Source organism: Stegastes partitus, unplaced genomic scaffold (assembly GCF_000690725.1).
Source record: "Stegastes partitus isolate 25-593 unplaced genomic scaffold, Stegastes_partitus-1.0.2 Scaffold8, whole genome shotgun sequence".
Taxonomy (NCBI): domain Eukaryota; kingdom Metazoa; phylum Chordata; class Actinopteri; family Pomacentridae; genus Stegastes; species Stegastes partitus.
The window spans coordinates 1,905,593-1,920,362 of record NW_007577739.1 but is presented as its reverse complement, the minus strand read 5'-3'; the positions used below and the strand labels follow the sequence as shown (position 1 = coordinate 1,920,362).

Below are 14,770 nucleotides of genomic sequence, written 5' to 3'. Positions count from 1 at the left end.
ATATCAGCCCACCGACCGGCTGCTCGGGCTCTGATTTCTAGAACACTTCCAAGAAAAATCTGGCTGTGATGTTAAAAAGCAAAGACATTATCCATCCAGTTCCAGGAACAGCTTCTTCATCAGTTTAGCATGGGATCTGATTTTGCAAATCTAATATAGAGAGACACGCTTAGATCTTGTGATGAAGAGGAGGCTCTTTGTTTGCACAGCGCGCTCATCAACAAAACTTGTTTTGGCCACGACTCGATCTGCAAATATTTCTTCAGGAAAGCAAAGCGGTAGGCAGTTATTCTAAGATGAAAAACTAACTTTGTTAAAATTGCCCCCATCACACACTGAACTGAAACACGTTGTGTACACGTTGTGCGTACTGACCGATGTCTGGAAGCAGCAGTACAGCTGTGTGAGGTAGGGGTGGCAGCGCGCCAGCGACAGCACCCTCTTCTCCGTCATGGTGCACTCGACGTCATCGTCCTGCAAGATGATGTCCTTCTTCAACACCTTCACCGCGAAAACCCGTTCTCTGCTGTTTAGTCTCGCCAGCATCACCTGCAGACACGACACGCACCATTTAGAGAAGCAGGAACAGCGCGTGGACGTGCAGGAATCAGGTTGGCTTTTGGCATTAGAAGTGGAGTCTGTGATTCTGGACAGAGTGCACTGTCTCGGTTCTGTTTACAAGCTTGAAACGCAGCGGAACAGCGTTATGTGCATCCGTCTGAGCCACTTTGTTTCACATTTACACACTAACATCAGATTTTAACTGATTTGGTGAAGACAGAATAGACAGCTAGCAGACTGTGAGAAGATCTTCACTGAATTTGTCAAAAAAAAACTGTACTAGATTAGAATGTTTACCTTTAATTGCTAAAAAGAAAATTGAAACTAATACCACATAAACAACTACTGAACGCACTCACTAACAACCACAGCGCTGGTGGAAAACATAAGAGAACACTTGGATTTTAGTGGCTTCTTTGACAGCAACGGGGAATTTAATTTACACCTGTTTGGTTTCTGAAAGCAGGGTAAGATCTGATTGAACCAATCAAACGCTACCTAGCCATGTTTTGAGATTTTAAGAAGGCATTTGATGCAGTTAATCACAACATTTTACCTTCTAAGCTGCTTAAATTTAATGCAATCCTGCTTCAGTGAGAAGAATGGGTGATTAACATTTTCCAGTTGCTAGTCGTACAGCAGGGGTTCCTCAGGGGTCGACTTTACGACCAATTTCATTTACTATTCATATTATTGATAATGATTAATCAGGTCTAGACTCTGATCAAGTCAATCCAAAGAAGGTTTTTGTGTGTGTTTGAAGCCCCTCTGTGGTTGATCAGTGTTCATCCTGCTGCATCAGCTTCTCCTGAGCTTCAGCTGCTGGATTATCACATTAGTATTAATCTGTAAAACACCACGATGAACTTGGGGATTCATTTTCCTCCTTGATAACTTCAAACTGTCCAGCTCCTGAGGCAGCAAAGCAGCCTTAAACTATTATGGTCCCTCAACCACACCTCACCTCTGAGTTGATCCTGAAATATTGTTGAATGAAGCACAACTGTCGGGTATTTAGAATTGAGCTGCAACAGATGAGATCCATTTCCTTCTCACATCTCCCCTATCTTGCCTATTCATCACTCATTGCTCATCATTACTCAGAGCATCTCCTATCACCCTCTCTTGTCAGCCCCACCTTGCCAAAGCTGCCCTTGCCGAGCACTTGAAGAAACGTGAAGTTCGAAATTCCCAGTCGAGGAGCCTGCCGCTGACTTTCCGTACTCTCCCTCCTCTCGGACGGCTGCCTCATCGGATTTTCCTTTTGGAGCTGTCAGAGAAGATCGAGCCGTTTACAGTCACAGTAATGCAGAACTGACAGTCATTTGACTCATTCTGAAAAACTCAGAAGACGTACCACTGAGTTTCTTTTGGCCAGCCCTCCGGCCTGCAGACCCATCTCCGCCAGCTTATTGGCCAGCTCCACGCTGTTCACGCCGCAGCTGGGCGCGACGTTGCCTTTGCAGCGGATGTGGACGTTCATCTTGCAGACTGAAAAGAGAACAAAACAGGAACACTCATTGACAGGCAAATTTGAGATCCTCATTTTGAGACGTGGACGTGGCGCTTACTTTTACAGTGCAGCCCCTGTCGGACGATTCCCCACAGCAGGGAGCCGCAGTGGTCGCAGAAGGTGGGCGACTTGTAGTTGTGCATGCTGAACTTGTGAGGGACGTTGATGCTGAAGCCTTGGGTCGTGGGCTGCGGAGATACGCACGGACAACACGCACCGTAAAAGACCCACCATGCGTTGCGACAGCATGCTTAATCATGCATGTTAACATTCTAAATAAACTGGCACACAGAAGGCGTTGAGGAACACGATCTGGTTCCTATTTTTGTCACAGTGGGACTTTGTTTCGGTTCAGCGCTGCAGTCGCCTCCCTCACGGTTTCCCCAGGGAAGAGAAACTCGTACCGTTCAGCAAAAAAAAAAAAAAAACACAGTAAAACGGAGCAACTGTTAGAATAAGCTGGAATATTAATAGAAACATGAAAACTGCATGACAAGCACGTGTGGAACATGTAGCGTGGTGCAGAGTTCTGGTCCAGTGACCAGCCCAGAACGAACACCGAAACAGGAACCAGCACACTTTGCTGATCACTGCAGGTGGTGTTCAGAAGTGTATTTGTGGGTGTGTGTGGGAGGGGGGCGGCTATATTTTGCACATCCTGTATTACAAAAAAGCTGCCTGAAAAGTGATCAAACACCAACATCGGTGCCTGAAATACTCAGAAACACTGATTACACTGTTGTTAATGGGATGATCTATGAAAACAGTGTTATTCTGTCGGGTATTAGCCGACACTCTGACTCCTGTTACCTGTTCTTTTGCGGGTTTCTTCATGCGTGGGCACACGGTGACGACATGCTCGTGGCATCGTTTGTGAACCACACAAGTACAAACTGAAACATAAAGACAAACTGGGTCAAACTCATGATTCCTGTCAGTATGTCTGAATCGGCACAAAGAGTAAAAAAGTTGTGCCCACCTTGACACTGGTAGCCCTGCTTTCCAAAAACACCCCTTCAACAGAGAAAGATTAGACACGATTAGATTTACGGTCGACACAGACACGTGCAGGCAGAGAGCGAGTCGATCTTGTTCGACTTTCTCACCAGATGAACTCTTTGCAGTGGAAACAGAAGGTGGGCTGACGGAGGAACGTGGACATGAACTTGTGTCCGTTGACCTGGTGGATCTTCCGTTTCACGGCCCTCTGCCGCTTCCTCGTGAACTGCTTGTAGGTCTTTTCTTTCACTATGGCATCATCTGGCAACGAAACGAGAGCAAACAAATAGAAATGATGAATGCAAATGTGGCACAACTTCACACAAAACCCCACATCACGCAAAGCTAAGGCTTGAAATTATAGCAAAAACTAATCACAATGATTATATTGTTTCCAGGGCGCTGGTTAGAACTGGACTCACTGTAGGCTCATCGTTCACTGCAATATAAAGTCTGAACCTGTATGGAAACAGCAAAACCATGACTAGACGTGGAGAGAATAAGTTCCACACAAAAAAGAAAAAACAAGAGTTGAATTACTTTGATTAATTATTTGGTAAAAATCTAAAGAAAATCTAAACTTAGCCTGTTGCCCTACTGGTGTTAACATTACTGGACAATAATGAGTGACTCTACACACTGCAGTAGACATTTTACTGCTTAGATGTGTTCATTTGTTTTCATACTTGTGTCCTATCTGTACACACAGCCTGCAGTTCAACCCAAAAGTCCCACAATTTTTGTCACCTGCCTGTTTTAGTTTTGGTTAAGATGTGGACCACAGATGTTTTTTTGTAATTTAATGAATAAAAGGACAAACCTCCAGAATGAACAACAGCTGTCAGAATGCTGAACTGCTGATCCACACATGCAAACACTAGTTTATTTAAGTTGCTTTGAGTTATTGGATCCTGAAGAAACGCTCTCTCATGTTGCCTGTACTACTGTGGATGTACAGCAACATGACAATAAACTGGATTTGAATCTGGTTCAAGCAAATGTTTTGTTTTTGGACACAGAATTTTACGCCACAAGGATAATTCAGCTCAATCAGTTGTCATACAGACCAAGAAAAGACAAGAGATGCAGATTTAATAGGATGCATTAAAGTTTATGAGGTAATAAAAGTTGCATATTCAGTGTTTTACGTCTGCACACATGCGCACAGTGCAGCTTTATGTGTTTTAAGCAGTGGAAGTGTATTGAAGCTATTTGTGAGCTGAAAACCACACTGGCGTTATGGAAACCTTGTGCGCTGAGCCCACAGCGAGCAAACAACACATGTGGTCGTAGTTCGAAAAAGAGGGCGTTAAATTGAGACGAACAGCTTCTGAACTGCAAGACGTCTAATATTATGCACAATTACGCTGCGTTTCTCCGTCTGCTGGAAAAAATACGATTCATTAGCTGCATCTCACCCAAAATACATGTCCGGTGTTGTTGTTGGTTTTTCTCAAAATATAGCACGACGTATATGAAACGGGCAGTAATAACATGTTATTCATCAGCTTTGAGTGAAGTCACATTGTGGTCATTAGGGGCAGGAATCACAGAGAAACTCATAATGCAAACAGTTTAGGCTGCCCACAATCACAATAGCATCACAGTATTGATGTATTTAATTCCTGTGAGTATGTTCGTTATGGTTCAATTTCACTGATGAGTCGGTGTAATTCTCCGAGTCGCTTTTCTGCGTAAAGTTCGGTTCACTTCACGCTCATGGTTTAGAAAACAAGCCGCCACAAGTATTCTGGTAAATCACACCGCTGGAGGAATCCTTTCAGAGCGCCAGCATGTTTAGAACCAGTGTGTTGACAAAGCATTGCAGGAGGTTATGAAGAGTTCATGTACAAAAACAGATAATTCCATCTCCTTCACAAACAGTCAGAAAACCCCCTTTTCCATCGGCTACCTGAGACAATATCAATTAAATCTCTATGTTTGTCATTTCTACTGAGTCAAATCCACTCAGCTTCAGTTTCATTGATTTCATCGCAAGCAAACAACAAAAAAGAAGTTTCCTGAAAATCTACAAAAACTGAGTTATCTGTTTTTGCAAATGACCTCTTCAAATATTGTCATATCAATATTTTGTTTGTTTTTCAACATATTGTTTTTCAAAGTCAGATTTTCCACATGAACAAGTAGTTTTTAAAGTTTTTGTTTAGTGTTTTTTTTTTGTGTAATACAACACAACACACTGATCCAAACAGGAATTTGATCAGTTCCCTACATTTGCCACATAATGATGATATGAACTATGTTGTTAATCAGAAGCAGAAGCAGATTTATTACCAGGTATAGTTCACACAATACGAGGAATTTGTTCTGGTTGGTCGCTGCGACAATAAATATAGACCAAGGTACAAGATAAGATTATAAAAATAGCTAAAAAGTAAAAGTAACTAAAAATAAAAATAACTGTCCGTTGGACTCCATAGAGGAGGCGGGTGAGAGGAGGATGTTGGCCAAACTGACGTCCATCGTGGACATCACCTCTCACCCCCTACACGACACTGTGGGCTCTCTGAGCAGCTCCTCCAGCAGCAGACTGATTAGACACAGTTTTCTCACGTGCAATACACCCCTTACTGTGTGCAATGTATCTGCCTTATGTGCAATAATTGTCATAACTGTATTTATTTTGTACCATATTTTATTTTATTCTATTTATCTTTTTTACTTTTTAATTCATAGTGTCCATTATATGGACCTGTAGTGTATATAGTGTCTGTGTGTGTGTGTATGTGTGTGTGTGTGTGTGTGTATGTGTGTGTGTGTGTGTGTGTGTGTGTGTGTGTACACTTCCCAGCTCTTACTATTCATAGATTATTTGTTCTCTTTTCTTCCTGTCACTTTTTGAGCTTTTTCCTGTATTCATGCTGCTGCAACAACATGAGTTTCCCCACTGTGGTGAAAAATAAAGTGTAATCTAATCTAATCAAAGCAGATGCAAAAAATATTGTGGAGAAAACTAAGTTAACTAACAAAACAAACAGTCGCACCGACACACTGTGACAGACATCCTCGGTACCATCTTGTTCTACCTCTAACATCATGATAAACATGGTGGCCACACAACATAACGACACTTTGGGCCCAACGTGGACACTTTCATTCACTTTTGCTGCCAGCGGTTTAGACATGAATGTCTGTGTGTTGAGTTGTTCTGAGGGGACAGTAAATGTTCTCTGTTTGTTACACCAGCTGGACACTGACTACTGACTGATGAAAAGATAGAATAAAATATTTGCAGACACACCTACTGTAGATTCCCTCCACCCTCGCCAGCTGCATAGCTTGCTGTGTCATACTTTGTGGCTGTTTGCAGCCTCTGACTCCGGCCTCGTGGTTAACCAGCAACCTAATAATGTGAAAACTTTTCTACCTTTATGGTCTCCTATAAACTCTGTAAAACGGTTTTAATGTTTTCCTGCAACATTCCAGCGGATTATTTCCAAATGCTAAAGGAAAAAAACATCAATTACATCGTGAACGGAGGGAGAATATTTGTCAAGGTGTAAAATAATAACTTTGTGCAGCTGATCAGAGCCGCAGTTTGTAGCCTGAGGTTGCTGTAAAATCAACTTCTCCTTTGCACAGTAATTTCCTACTTAACTCATTTAAATAGTCGCATGTTAGCGCTTAAAAGCTCGTATACACACAGTATGTTAAGCATTCCACGCTGACGTCTGAAGAAGGCAAACATCTTCTCGTCACTACAGCATTCCTGGAACATACCGGCCATCAGGAGTCACACAAAGGCAGCCGCCTGCCTGCACGCCCAGTCTCACAGCGGCGAGTATTACATAGATAAATATAGGTATTTAGTGACTCACAGACAAATAATGATTCAGGCTGTGTTTCACGGACCACAAAAGAGAAGACAGTGACTAACTTCAGGCCTGCATAAATAGCTGGTATTGTTTACCAGCGCGTGAAGGAGAAGCACAGTGTTGATGTTTGTCATGTGGAGGAACACCGGGCCGCCAGCAGAAGGCCTTACCGTCAGTGAAGGAGCCAGACAGCGTAACGTGGACGTAGACCTTCCCCTCCGGCTCCAAGTCCATCTGCAGACACACAAACAGAACACGATTACTTCTGTAATGAGGAAACAGAACAGACATGTATGGCTAGCTATCTAATGTATGTGGAGCAGAACCATGGTGCACCTCCTGGTTGGCTATTTAACGTTGCCGTAGTTCCCGTAACCGGGTTAAAAATGTGAGGCGTGTTTTGAGCATCAGTCCCTCGGCTTCCTGAAGATGCAGCAGCGACATATTTTTGCATTCTTCAGCGCCGACGTAACGTTAAAGGAATCCGCGACAGAAAACCCACAAAGCAGGTCAGGCGGGTTTGGCCGGTCGCAGAGGCCCGATGCTCAGCAGCCAATTACGCTCGAAACATCATCATCACCTACGTACAGAGAAGGGTCTTTTTGGAGGCCCGGCCGGGACAGGCAGGCAGACAAAGCTACATCCCGCAGCAACCACTGAGTGGAAACTTAAGTCACTGCACCCTTAAACACACATCTATTTATGTTGCATACACCCTTCCTGGAAAATATTGACAGCTAACCCAGCAATGACATGAAAAGCATAAATATAAAGTAAAACGTGACAGCAGAGAGTGTGAAGCTCTGCAGTCTAGACAGCTTGTCCACTGTTAATACTTCCTCAGCGGGCGCTATCTTTGGTTTTTACACTCCTGCAAACTCTGGATAAAGAAGTTTTAAAAAAGCTGCATGAACTGCCTGAAAGTTCCCTGAAAGAGTCAGATTCAAGGATGGATTCACATTTTTTGAAGCCCGTCTTGAAAAAAAATGGAGACAGAGAAAGAATTATTGCCAAAAAATTAACTCTTTATGTTGAACTTCATGTGCAGGCAAATTAACAAAAGCTTCTTCATGTGCTAAGAAAAAATGGAAATTCAAAGACAGAATTTGATGACAAGCGTGCAAACTGCTGATGAAAACTACTGACCTAACAGCACTGCGAGGAGCATCTTGTTTTGTGAACAGCTTTTAGGGAGATATATTACAAACAAATAAAACACTAAGTGAAGAGGTGATGCATGAATAAAATGCATGTTTTCCATCAGTGCAATAGACTCCTGGAGACGCCCTCATGGTTTCAATGGAGTCCTCCTTCTGAATTTTGTGATTTAAAAACTTTAGAATATATTTAAGGGTCCATGTCAGTGAGTTTGTGTGAGCGCTGCAGTGACACTCGTGGAGCAGATGTGATGCAAAACAGACGTGGGTGATAGCAGCATGACTCTGTAATTAAAAAGCAGAACATTTAGTGCTGCATCATAAGGGGAAGAAGGTTCTTCGTGCTTTCTGTGAAACAGGAGGCAGCGGCCGTTTTCACGAAGCAGGCAGGCGAATGGAAAATGTTGGGGAGCCGCATTTAACCCGCTTTCAGTTTCATCAGCTTTAAGTCAGAGGAGCCGCCGAGTCTACGGATACTTACGACGAAGAAAGAAGCTAAATTAGAAGAAAAGTCAAGAAGTCATGCAGTGTGAAGAGGTGGGAGGCAAAGGAAACCGGCCTTATGTGCCTAAATGTCATGTGTTAAACGCATCAGATGGATGACGTCAGAGTTGAGCAACCTTCTGAGAAACTCTGCTTGTAGTCCAGCTTCAGTGAATCAGACAGGAGGACTGTGTAAGAGGTGAACACACAGGGAGAAAAAAATTACAGAGACAAAGAAGAGCATCTGGAAAAGAGCCAGCAGAGTATTTCAGTAGTGAGCCCTTGAGCAGTGATCGGATGGTGGGAACACTGTGGTAAACAGCAGTGTGGGCGTGTGGAGGCTTGTGCCTCATATATGAAACAAACCAGCCCAGCACTTGTTTCTGCGCAACAAAGCACAAAAAAAAAACCCTTTTGCAGTTCAGATCTGGCGGATAACAACTTTGAGCTCGTGTCGTGAAGTGAGGAAGCCGACTGCACTCACCGGCCGACTCTTTTTAAAAGTGCAGACCAAGTTCTACTTTCACACCACTTCCCCTCGTCGCCTCATCGCCCGGGGTCTCGGCGGCGCAAATGTGTGAAAAGCAATAGTGAAAGCTTTGTTGTTGCAGAGTGTTTTTACAACTGATCAGAAACTCTGGGTTAAAGTTCTATAGATTTTCTCACTTAACTATTTGCATCTCTACATAAAATAAATTAATTCCCTCGATATTGCTTCAAAAAAATGAGCGTTTCTTCAAGACAGAAAACAGAATTGAAACACACTTTGCCCACTCTGTAAGGTCTTCAGAGAACTGCTGTGAGTTGTGGTTTCAGGGTAGATACGGTTATTTCTGCAAATTTTCAAATACTCTTTGTGGTATTGAGGCAGAAAATGTGTGTTTTGTTTCATCTGGTTTACATGACTATCAATGCAAAGTCCTTCTTGTGCACATTTTGCTGACGTGATGCAAAGTTCAGCCAATTTTTTTACGTTATTTTTAGTAACAAACGTGCTTAACTGACAATTGGTTGGAGGAGAATACGTGTAGAGTGTGCAGCAGCTCCTCCTGCTCCAGGCCTGGACAGGTTCAAGTTACGTTCAGCTGCAGCGGCTTACAGACCTGGAGGGATGAAAGTACAGAGGAGCGAAACTCTGCTCCAAAAGGCCAGTTGTTGTTTGTGTCTCACTAAGAGTTAAGACTGTGATACTTCCCCTAATCATCAAAGAGGACTTTGAAGAGGTCATTTTGGAGCTCCGTTGTCAAATGTGTTTAAAACTGTTTGTAAAGGCTTTACATCTAAATCAACCAACTGTGATTTAACTTTAAAGTCTGGATAAAAAAAGTGTAGAGGTTACACATTTGTTCATACAGGCTGGTTGAATGCTTGGCAGGCCTGGACCATGTGTTAGTGTGTGCAACTGTCAGAGGCAGAATTCACACTTTGCCCCTGTGGTGGCATGTGTGGTTTGAGACGACACTGACTGCTGATCACAGGAAAGACGTACGAGACGTGAAGAGTTCCTGTCCGGTGCATATTATACAAGAAGACAAGATTGTGTTGTTGTTTCGAAGGCCGGCGCTCTGACGCTGAGCGCAGATAAAATATAATTTATGTATTCATGCAGAAAAACAGGTGAAGTTACTCAGGGTGAGCCATGTTCCGAGCATCAGCCTGAGCTTAATTACAGGTTTTGCTTCCACTAAAACGTTGTTGAGCAGGTGTAAGAGCTCTCACTGAGAAACGACAACGTTCCTGTGAAGGCCACAGAGTCAGAGGGAGACGCAACGTTTTAACTTTTAAACTATCTGCATTTGTAGTTTATCAGAGTATTCTTCTAAAAGCCAATGCCTGTAACTATCTGACTGTAATTGGTACTTGACAAAGGCTTTTTTTTTTTTTTTTATTAAAAGGCTTTTCAACTGAAAAAAGTCACTTTAAACACTCCAAGTTAAACAGTGCTGCGATTCCCTAAACCGGTCCTTGGATTGTGGCCAACGGGCACGTTTGGTAATTTATTCATGAATCCATCAGTGGTTAGAGTCAACACTAGATTGCCATCAGGGCAAAACCCAGCAGTGATGAAGCATGACTGTCTTAATAGAGGCGGCCAGGCTGAGAACATCACTCAAGTCATTTCCTTTTCCAGCTGCTTATGCACACGACTGCCACATAGTAGGACTCATATATATATATATGTATTTTAATTTAGCTCTCAACTGATTTAATAAAAGAAAATGTAAAGGTTGATGTGTGAGCCTGCATGTGACCCTCTGACGGGCGACTATCAGGTACATTTGGTTGTTAAACTTTAGCCTGAGGTGCCCGATGGATCCACTACTGCTGCCACATGGACCTCCAAAAATCCAAACTTCTGCAGGTTCATAGCAAATGTGCACGACTGTAAAATATGAAATAAATTCTGCATCATCATCACACATGCTCACATGTAAGATATATTCTTAGTTGAGATGTTTCTAATCAATTAGCATAAATTAATTGACAAACAGAAAAACTACGGTCAGGTATTGTTGTATCTATGGATTGAATGATATGTGTTTTAGTTTTGTTTTAGGATCAATACGGATTATTGGCAATCGAGAAAAGTTGATGATCGATATTTGGACCCGATACACATCACATGTCGTGTTTTATTAGCATTGATAACTCGGCTTCTATATTAATAAGGACGACTTTAATTGAATATCCAAAATTTAAAAAACGAGTGGTTAAATGAGGAGATGTCTGTGAAGATCCTCAGTCATCCAGGTCACGGTTATTCTGGTAGATTAATCGTAGCAACTGGACTTGCTTGAGTTCCTTGAAGACGTTTCATCAGAGAGGCTTCATCAGTTCTGACCGACTAGTTGGGAGTTCCAGAAACTTCTACTCTTAACGAGCCATGAACACCTGAGTTTAAATGAGGACGTTCTGCTCTGTTGATGGATCAGTTTGTCTCCTGAGGTAACTTCTGGGTTCTTCTCTATTTTATTAGCACTTTTATTGCCCACTGAGGTCCACATCTCAAAGCATGATTCAATTATTCTCGTGGCTAACTGTGAGAGTAGTGAATTTCCTGGTTTCACTTTTTGCAATCTTCACTTGAGAGACGTTTGTGAGACCAGAGAGACGACTGCATCGGACCTGAAGTAGCACATTTATCAATAATCCATCAATAAAAATACAGATAACCGAATACAACTAGCTGTATGCAAACTGGTTGATATCTGTGGTAGAAGTGGGTTTATCCATTACTAAAAGTACACATACTCGTCATAATAAGTCTTGTTTTGTGGCGTCAACAAGGTCGACACTGGCTGGTTTGTTTTTTATCATCAACATGTTCCTCCTACATTTAATTTATCAATAATCTGTCAATAAAAACACAGATAATCGAATACAACTAGTTGTAGCACATGTAGACTGGTTGGTATGTGAGGTAGAAGTTGGTGGATCCATCACTAAAGTACAGATACTAGTCATAATAAGTCTTGTTTTTGTCAACAAGGTCGACGCTGGCTGATTTGTTTTTGATCATCACCATGTTCCTCCTACATGAGAACATATTTGTCACCTTTAATAACAAAAAGCACCAGTTTTAGTGTTACAGAACAAGTCTTCTCTCAGGTCTTGGTAGGTGTCAGTAAAGTGGGGCCCAACATGGTGCCCTGAGGCTCCCCAAAACACCAATCCGCCCATGCTCATGGACCCAGCAGCTCTAAAGTCATGAGCTGGACATCCTGTGGTCGCGCTCTACTCACCCATCCCTCAAAGGTCTCCCCGGTGTTGGAGGTCTGGATGAGGTCCTCGAACTGGATGGTGCAGTTGGCCACGAAGTCGTCGTACCCGATCGGAGTGTCGTGGAACACGGCCAGCTCGATCTGCCTGCCGTCGTTCACGTTGAGGCAGAACTCCTCGTTGTAGGTGGGCATGTTGGTCTTCTGCTTGGTGTGGGTCTGTCCGATCTTGTAGTCGTCCACCTTCACCACGATGTAGGGGTCCAGGGCCGGGGCAGCCTTGTTGAAGATGACGGAGTGTCGCAGGGAGAAGGTGGTGGGCTTCAGGTCCAGCGCCTCGCCGATCCGCAGCTTCAGGTAGCCGTTAAACTTCATCTTCAGGAGAAACAAGCGAGAACGCGCAACGCAAGCAAAACAAAAACAAGGTGTGGGAATAAAAAACTAAAAAAAAAAAAACTAAAGAAAACAATCACACCCACTTGGTATGGGATCAACTCGTGCTCAGTTCATCCTGACTGAAGCCTGTAGCTGCTGTCAGCTCTCTGTGAAGCTGCCAGCAGAAGTTTCAGTAAATAGGAAGCCGCAGCAGCAGCAGCAGCAGCAGCGACATGCCGAGGAGGAGGCACAAGTTCCGCATAACTGCTCCGACAACACTCACAACACAACCGACCTGTCACCGTGGCTTCGCCGTGTCACATGGCTCCCTGTGTAGTTCTAGTGGAGTGAGGGTAAAGACAGGGACTACACGGACCATGATGCACCGCTCTGCCTGCTGGAGGTGCCGCGGTGACTCACCTGAGCTGCTCTGTGTGAGGAAACACCGCCACCTGGTGGTCACTGTGCGCAACTACACGTAGTTCTGGCTGTCTGCTAAATTTAGTTTCTTTCTTTCTTTCTTTGCTAAATTTTGTTTGTTTGCTTGCTAAAGTTTGTTTGTTTGTTTCTTTGCTAAATTTCTTTCTTTTGTTGTTAAATTTTGTTTGTTTCCTAAACTTAGTTTTTCTTTGCTAAATTTTTGTTTCTTTCTTTCTTTGCTACCTTTGTTTGTTTGTTTTGATTCTTTGTTTTTTCTTACTTTTTCATCTTTCTTTCTTTTTTGTTTGTTTCGTTTCTGTCTTTCCTTCCTTTGTTTGTATGTTTTGTTTTTGTTTGTTTGTTTGTTTGTTTCCTTCCTACCTTTGTTTGTTTTGATTGTTTTTTCTTTCTTCTTTCTTTTTTCTTAATTTTTTTTCTTTGTTTGTTTCTTTTGATTGTTTGTTTTTTCTTATTAATTTTTTCTTTGTTCTTTCTTTCTTAGTTTTGTCTTCTTTCTTTCTTTTTGGTTTGTTTTTCTTTCCTTCCTTCCATTTTTTCTGTCTTTCATTTTTTGTTCTTTTTTTTCTTTCCTTCTTTTTTCCCTTTTCTGTTTTTTTTTCTGACTCTTTCTTTCTTTCTTTCTTTCCTGTTGGAGCAGACTTGTAGGTGAGCTGGTGTGCTCGAGCTTCACGTTCTAAAGGAAGCAACATGTTTTTGAATGACATCCGTGTGAAACTTTGATATACAGTGAAGAGTTTTTAGGGTTAAATCAGTGATAAACTTTAATTAAAAGCAGCAACCCCGTGCGATAAAAATACTCAAGACGCCACAATTAATTCACTTCCACAATCCTGGTGTTGTTTAGTTCGTATCCTCGGATTACAAGTATTGGTATCCTGACTCACAGCTTCACTGGCAGGTCTTACTGGGACACCTGAACAGAACAGATGCATTTCCTGCTTTCCTCTGCTATCATTAATAGAAATATCAATAACACTCATTCCTGAACTCTTGTTAACTGAAAAAGGTTTTTTCTTCCACCAATAAAAATAAAATATCAGATATTTTTCTAGTTCAACTCAGCCCTGCAGACAATATGATGTTTCCATCCTATGCAAAAGAAGAATGGTTTTTCGTGTCTGAATTCATATCCAGTATTATATATTCAAATAAATAGTACAACATCTTGAACCGTGCACTTGCTCAAAGTATTCTGTCAACGAGCTTCTTAACAGTGTTTTTTTTTTTTTTTTTTTACCTCTTTGGCGATTGTCAGACAGCTCCTGGAAAAGAAAAACTGGCTTCTGTTCACAAGGAAGGTTAAGCAGCTATCAACCATCACCTCCTGCGTTTGAACGACATCCTTGACATGACAATGCTTCCTTTAAACCTCACTAAAAACTAACCCTCAGGTCAAGAATCTCGCTGTGATCGTTGGTGAGGATGTACATTTCAGCAGCTGCACCAAGCACCTTTATTCGTCTTAAAAACGCAGCAAAACCGTGAAACTTTGCGTCCAAGCAAGATTCACGTTTTCTCCTACGTATAAATACACTGGTGTAATGCACTCCTACTGGCCTCCTTAATAAGACCATTAAAGATCTGCAACTCATTTAAAATATTGCTGCTAGACTACCAAGAAGCGAGAGAACATTACTCCAATTCTTAGGTCCCTACATTGGCTTATAGATACATATAGATTTGAAC

General features: G+C 42.3%; 1 protein-coding gene across 1 annotated transcript in view; it reads right to left on the bottom strand.

The window, feature by feature from the left end:
* The window catches only part of prkcha (protein kinase C, eta, a), a 24,496-nt gene extending 11,602 nt beyond the window's left edge, over positions 1-12,894 (bottom strand). The window contains exons 1-9 of the mRNA XM_008283976.1: positions 12,293-12,894; positions 7,080-7,143; positions 3,181-3,334; positions 3,054-3,088; positions 2,885-2,967; positions 2,133-2,262; positions 1,919-2,052; positions 1,700-1,831; positions 376-549 (exon numbers count right to left, since the gene is read on the bottom strand). Coding sequence (XP_008282198.1) covers positions 376-549; positions 1,700-1,831; positions 1,919-2,052; positions 2,133-2,262; positions 2,885-2,967; positions 3,054-3,088; positions 3,181-3,334; positions 7,080-7,143; positions 12,293-12,643 — 1,257 coding nt within the window. The 5' untranslated portion in view covers positions 12,644-12,894. The remainder of the gene's footprint in view (positions 1-375; positions 550-1,699; positions 1,832-1,918; positions 2,053-2,132; positions 2,263-2,884; positions 2,968-3,053; positions 3,089-3,180; positions 3,335-7,079; positions 7,144-12,292) is intronic.
* Between the last annotated feature and the right edge of the window lie 1,876 nt (positions 12,895-14,770).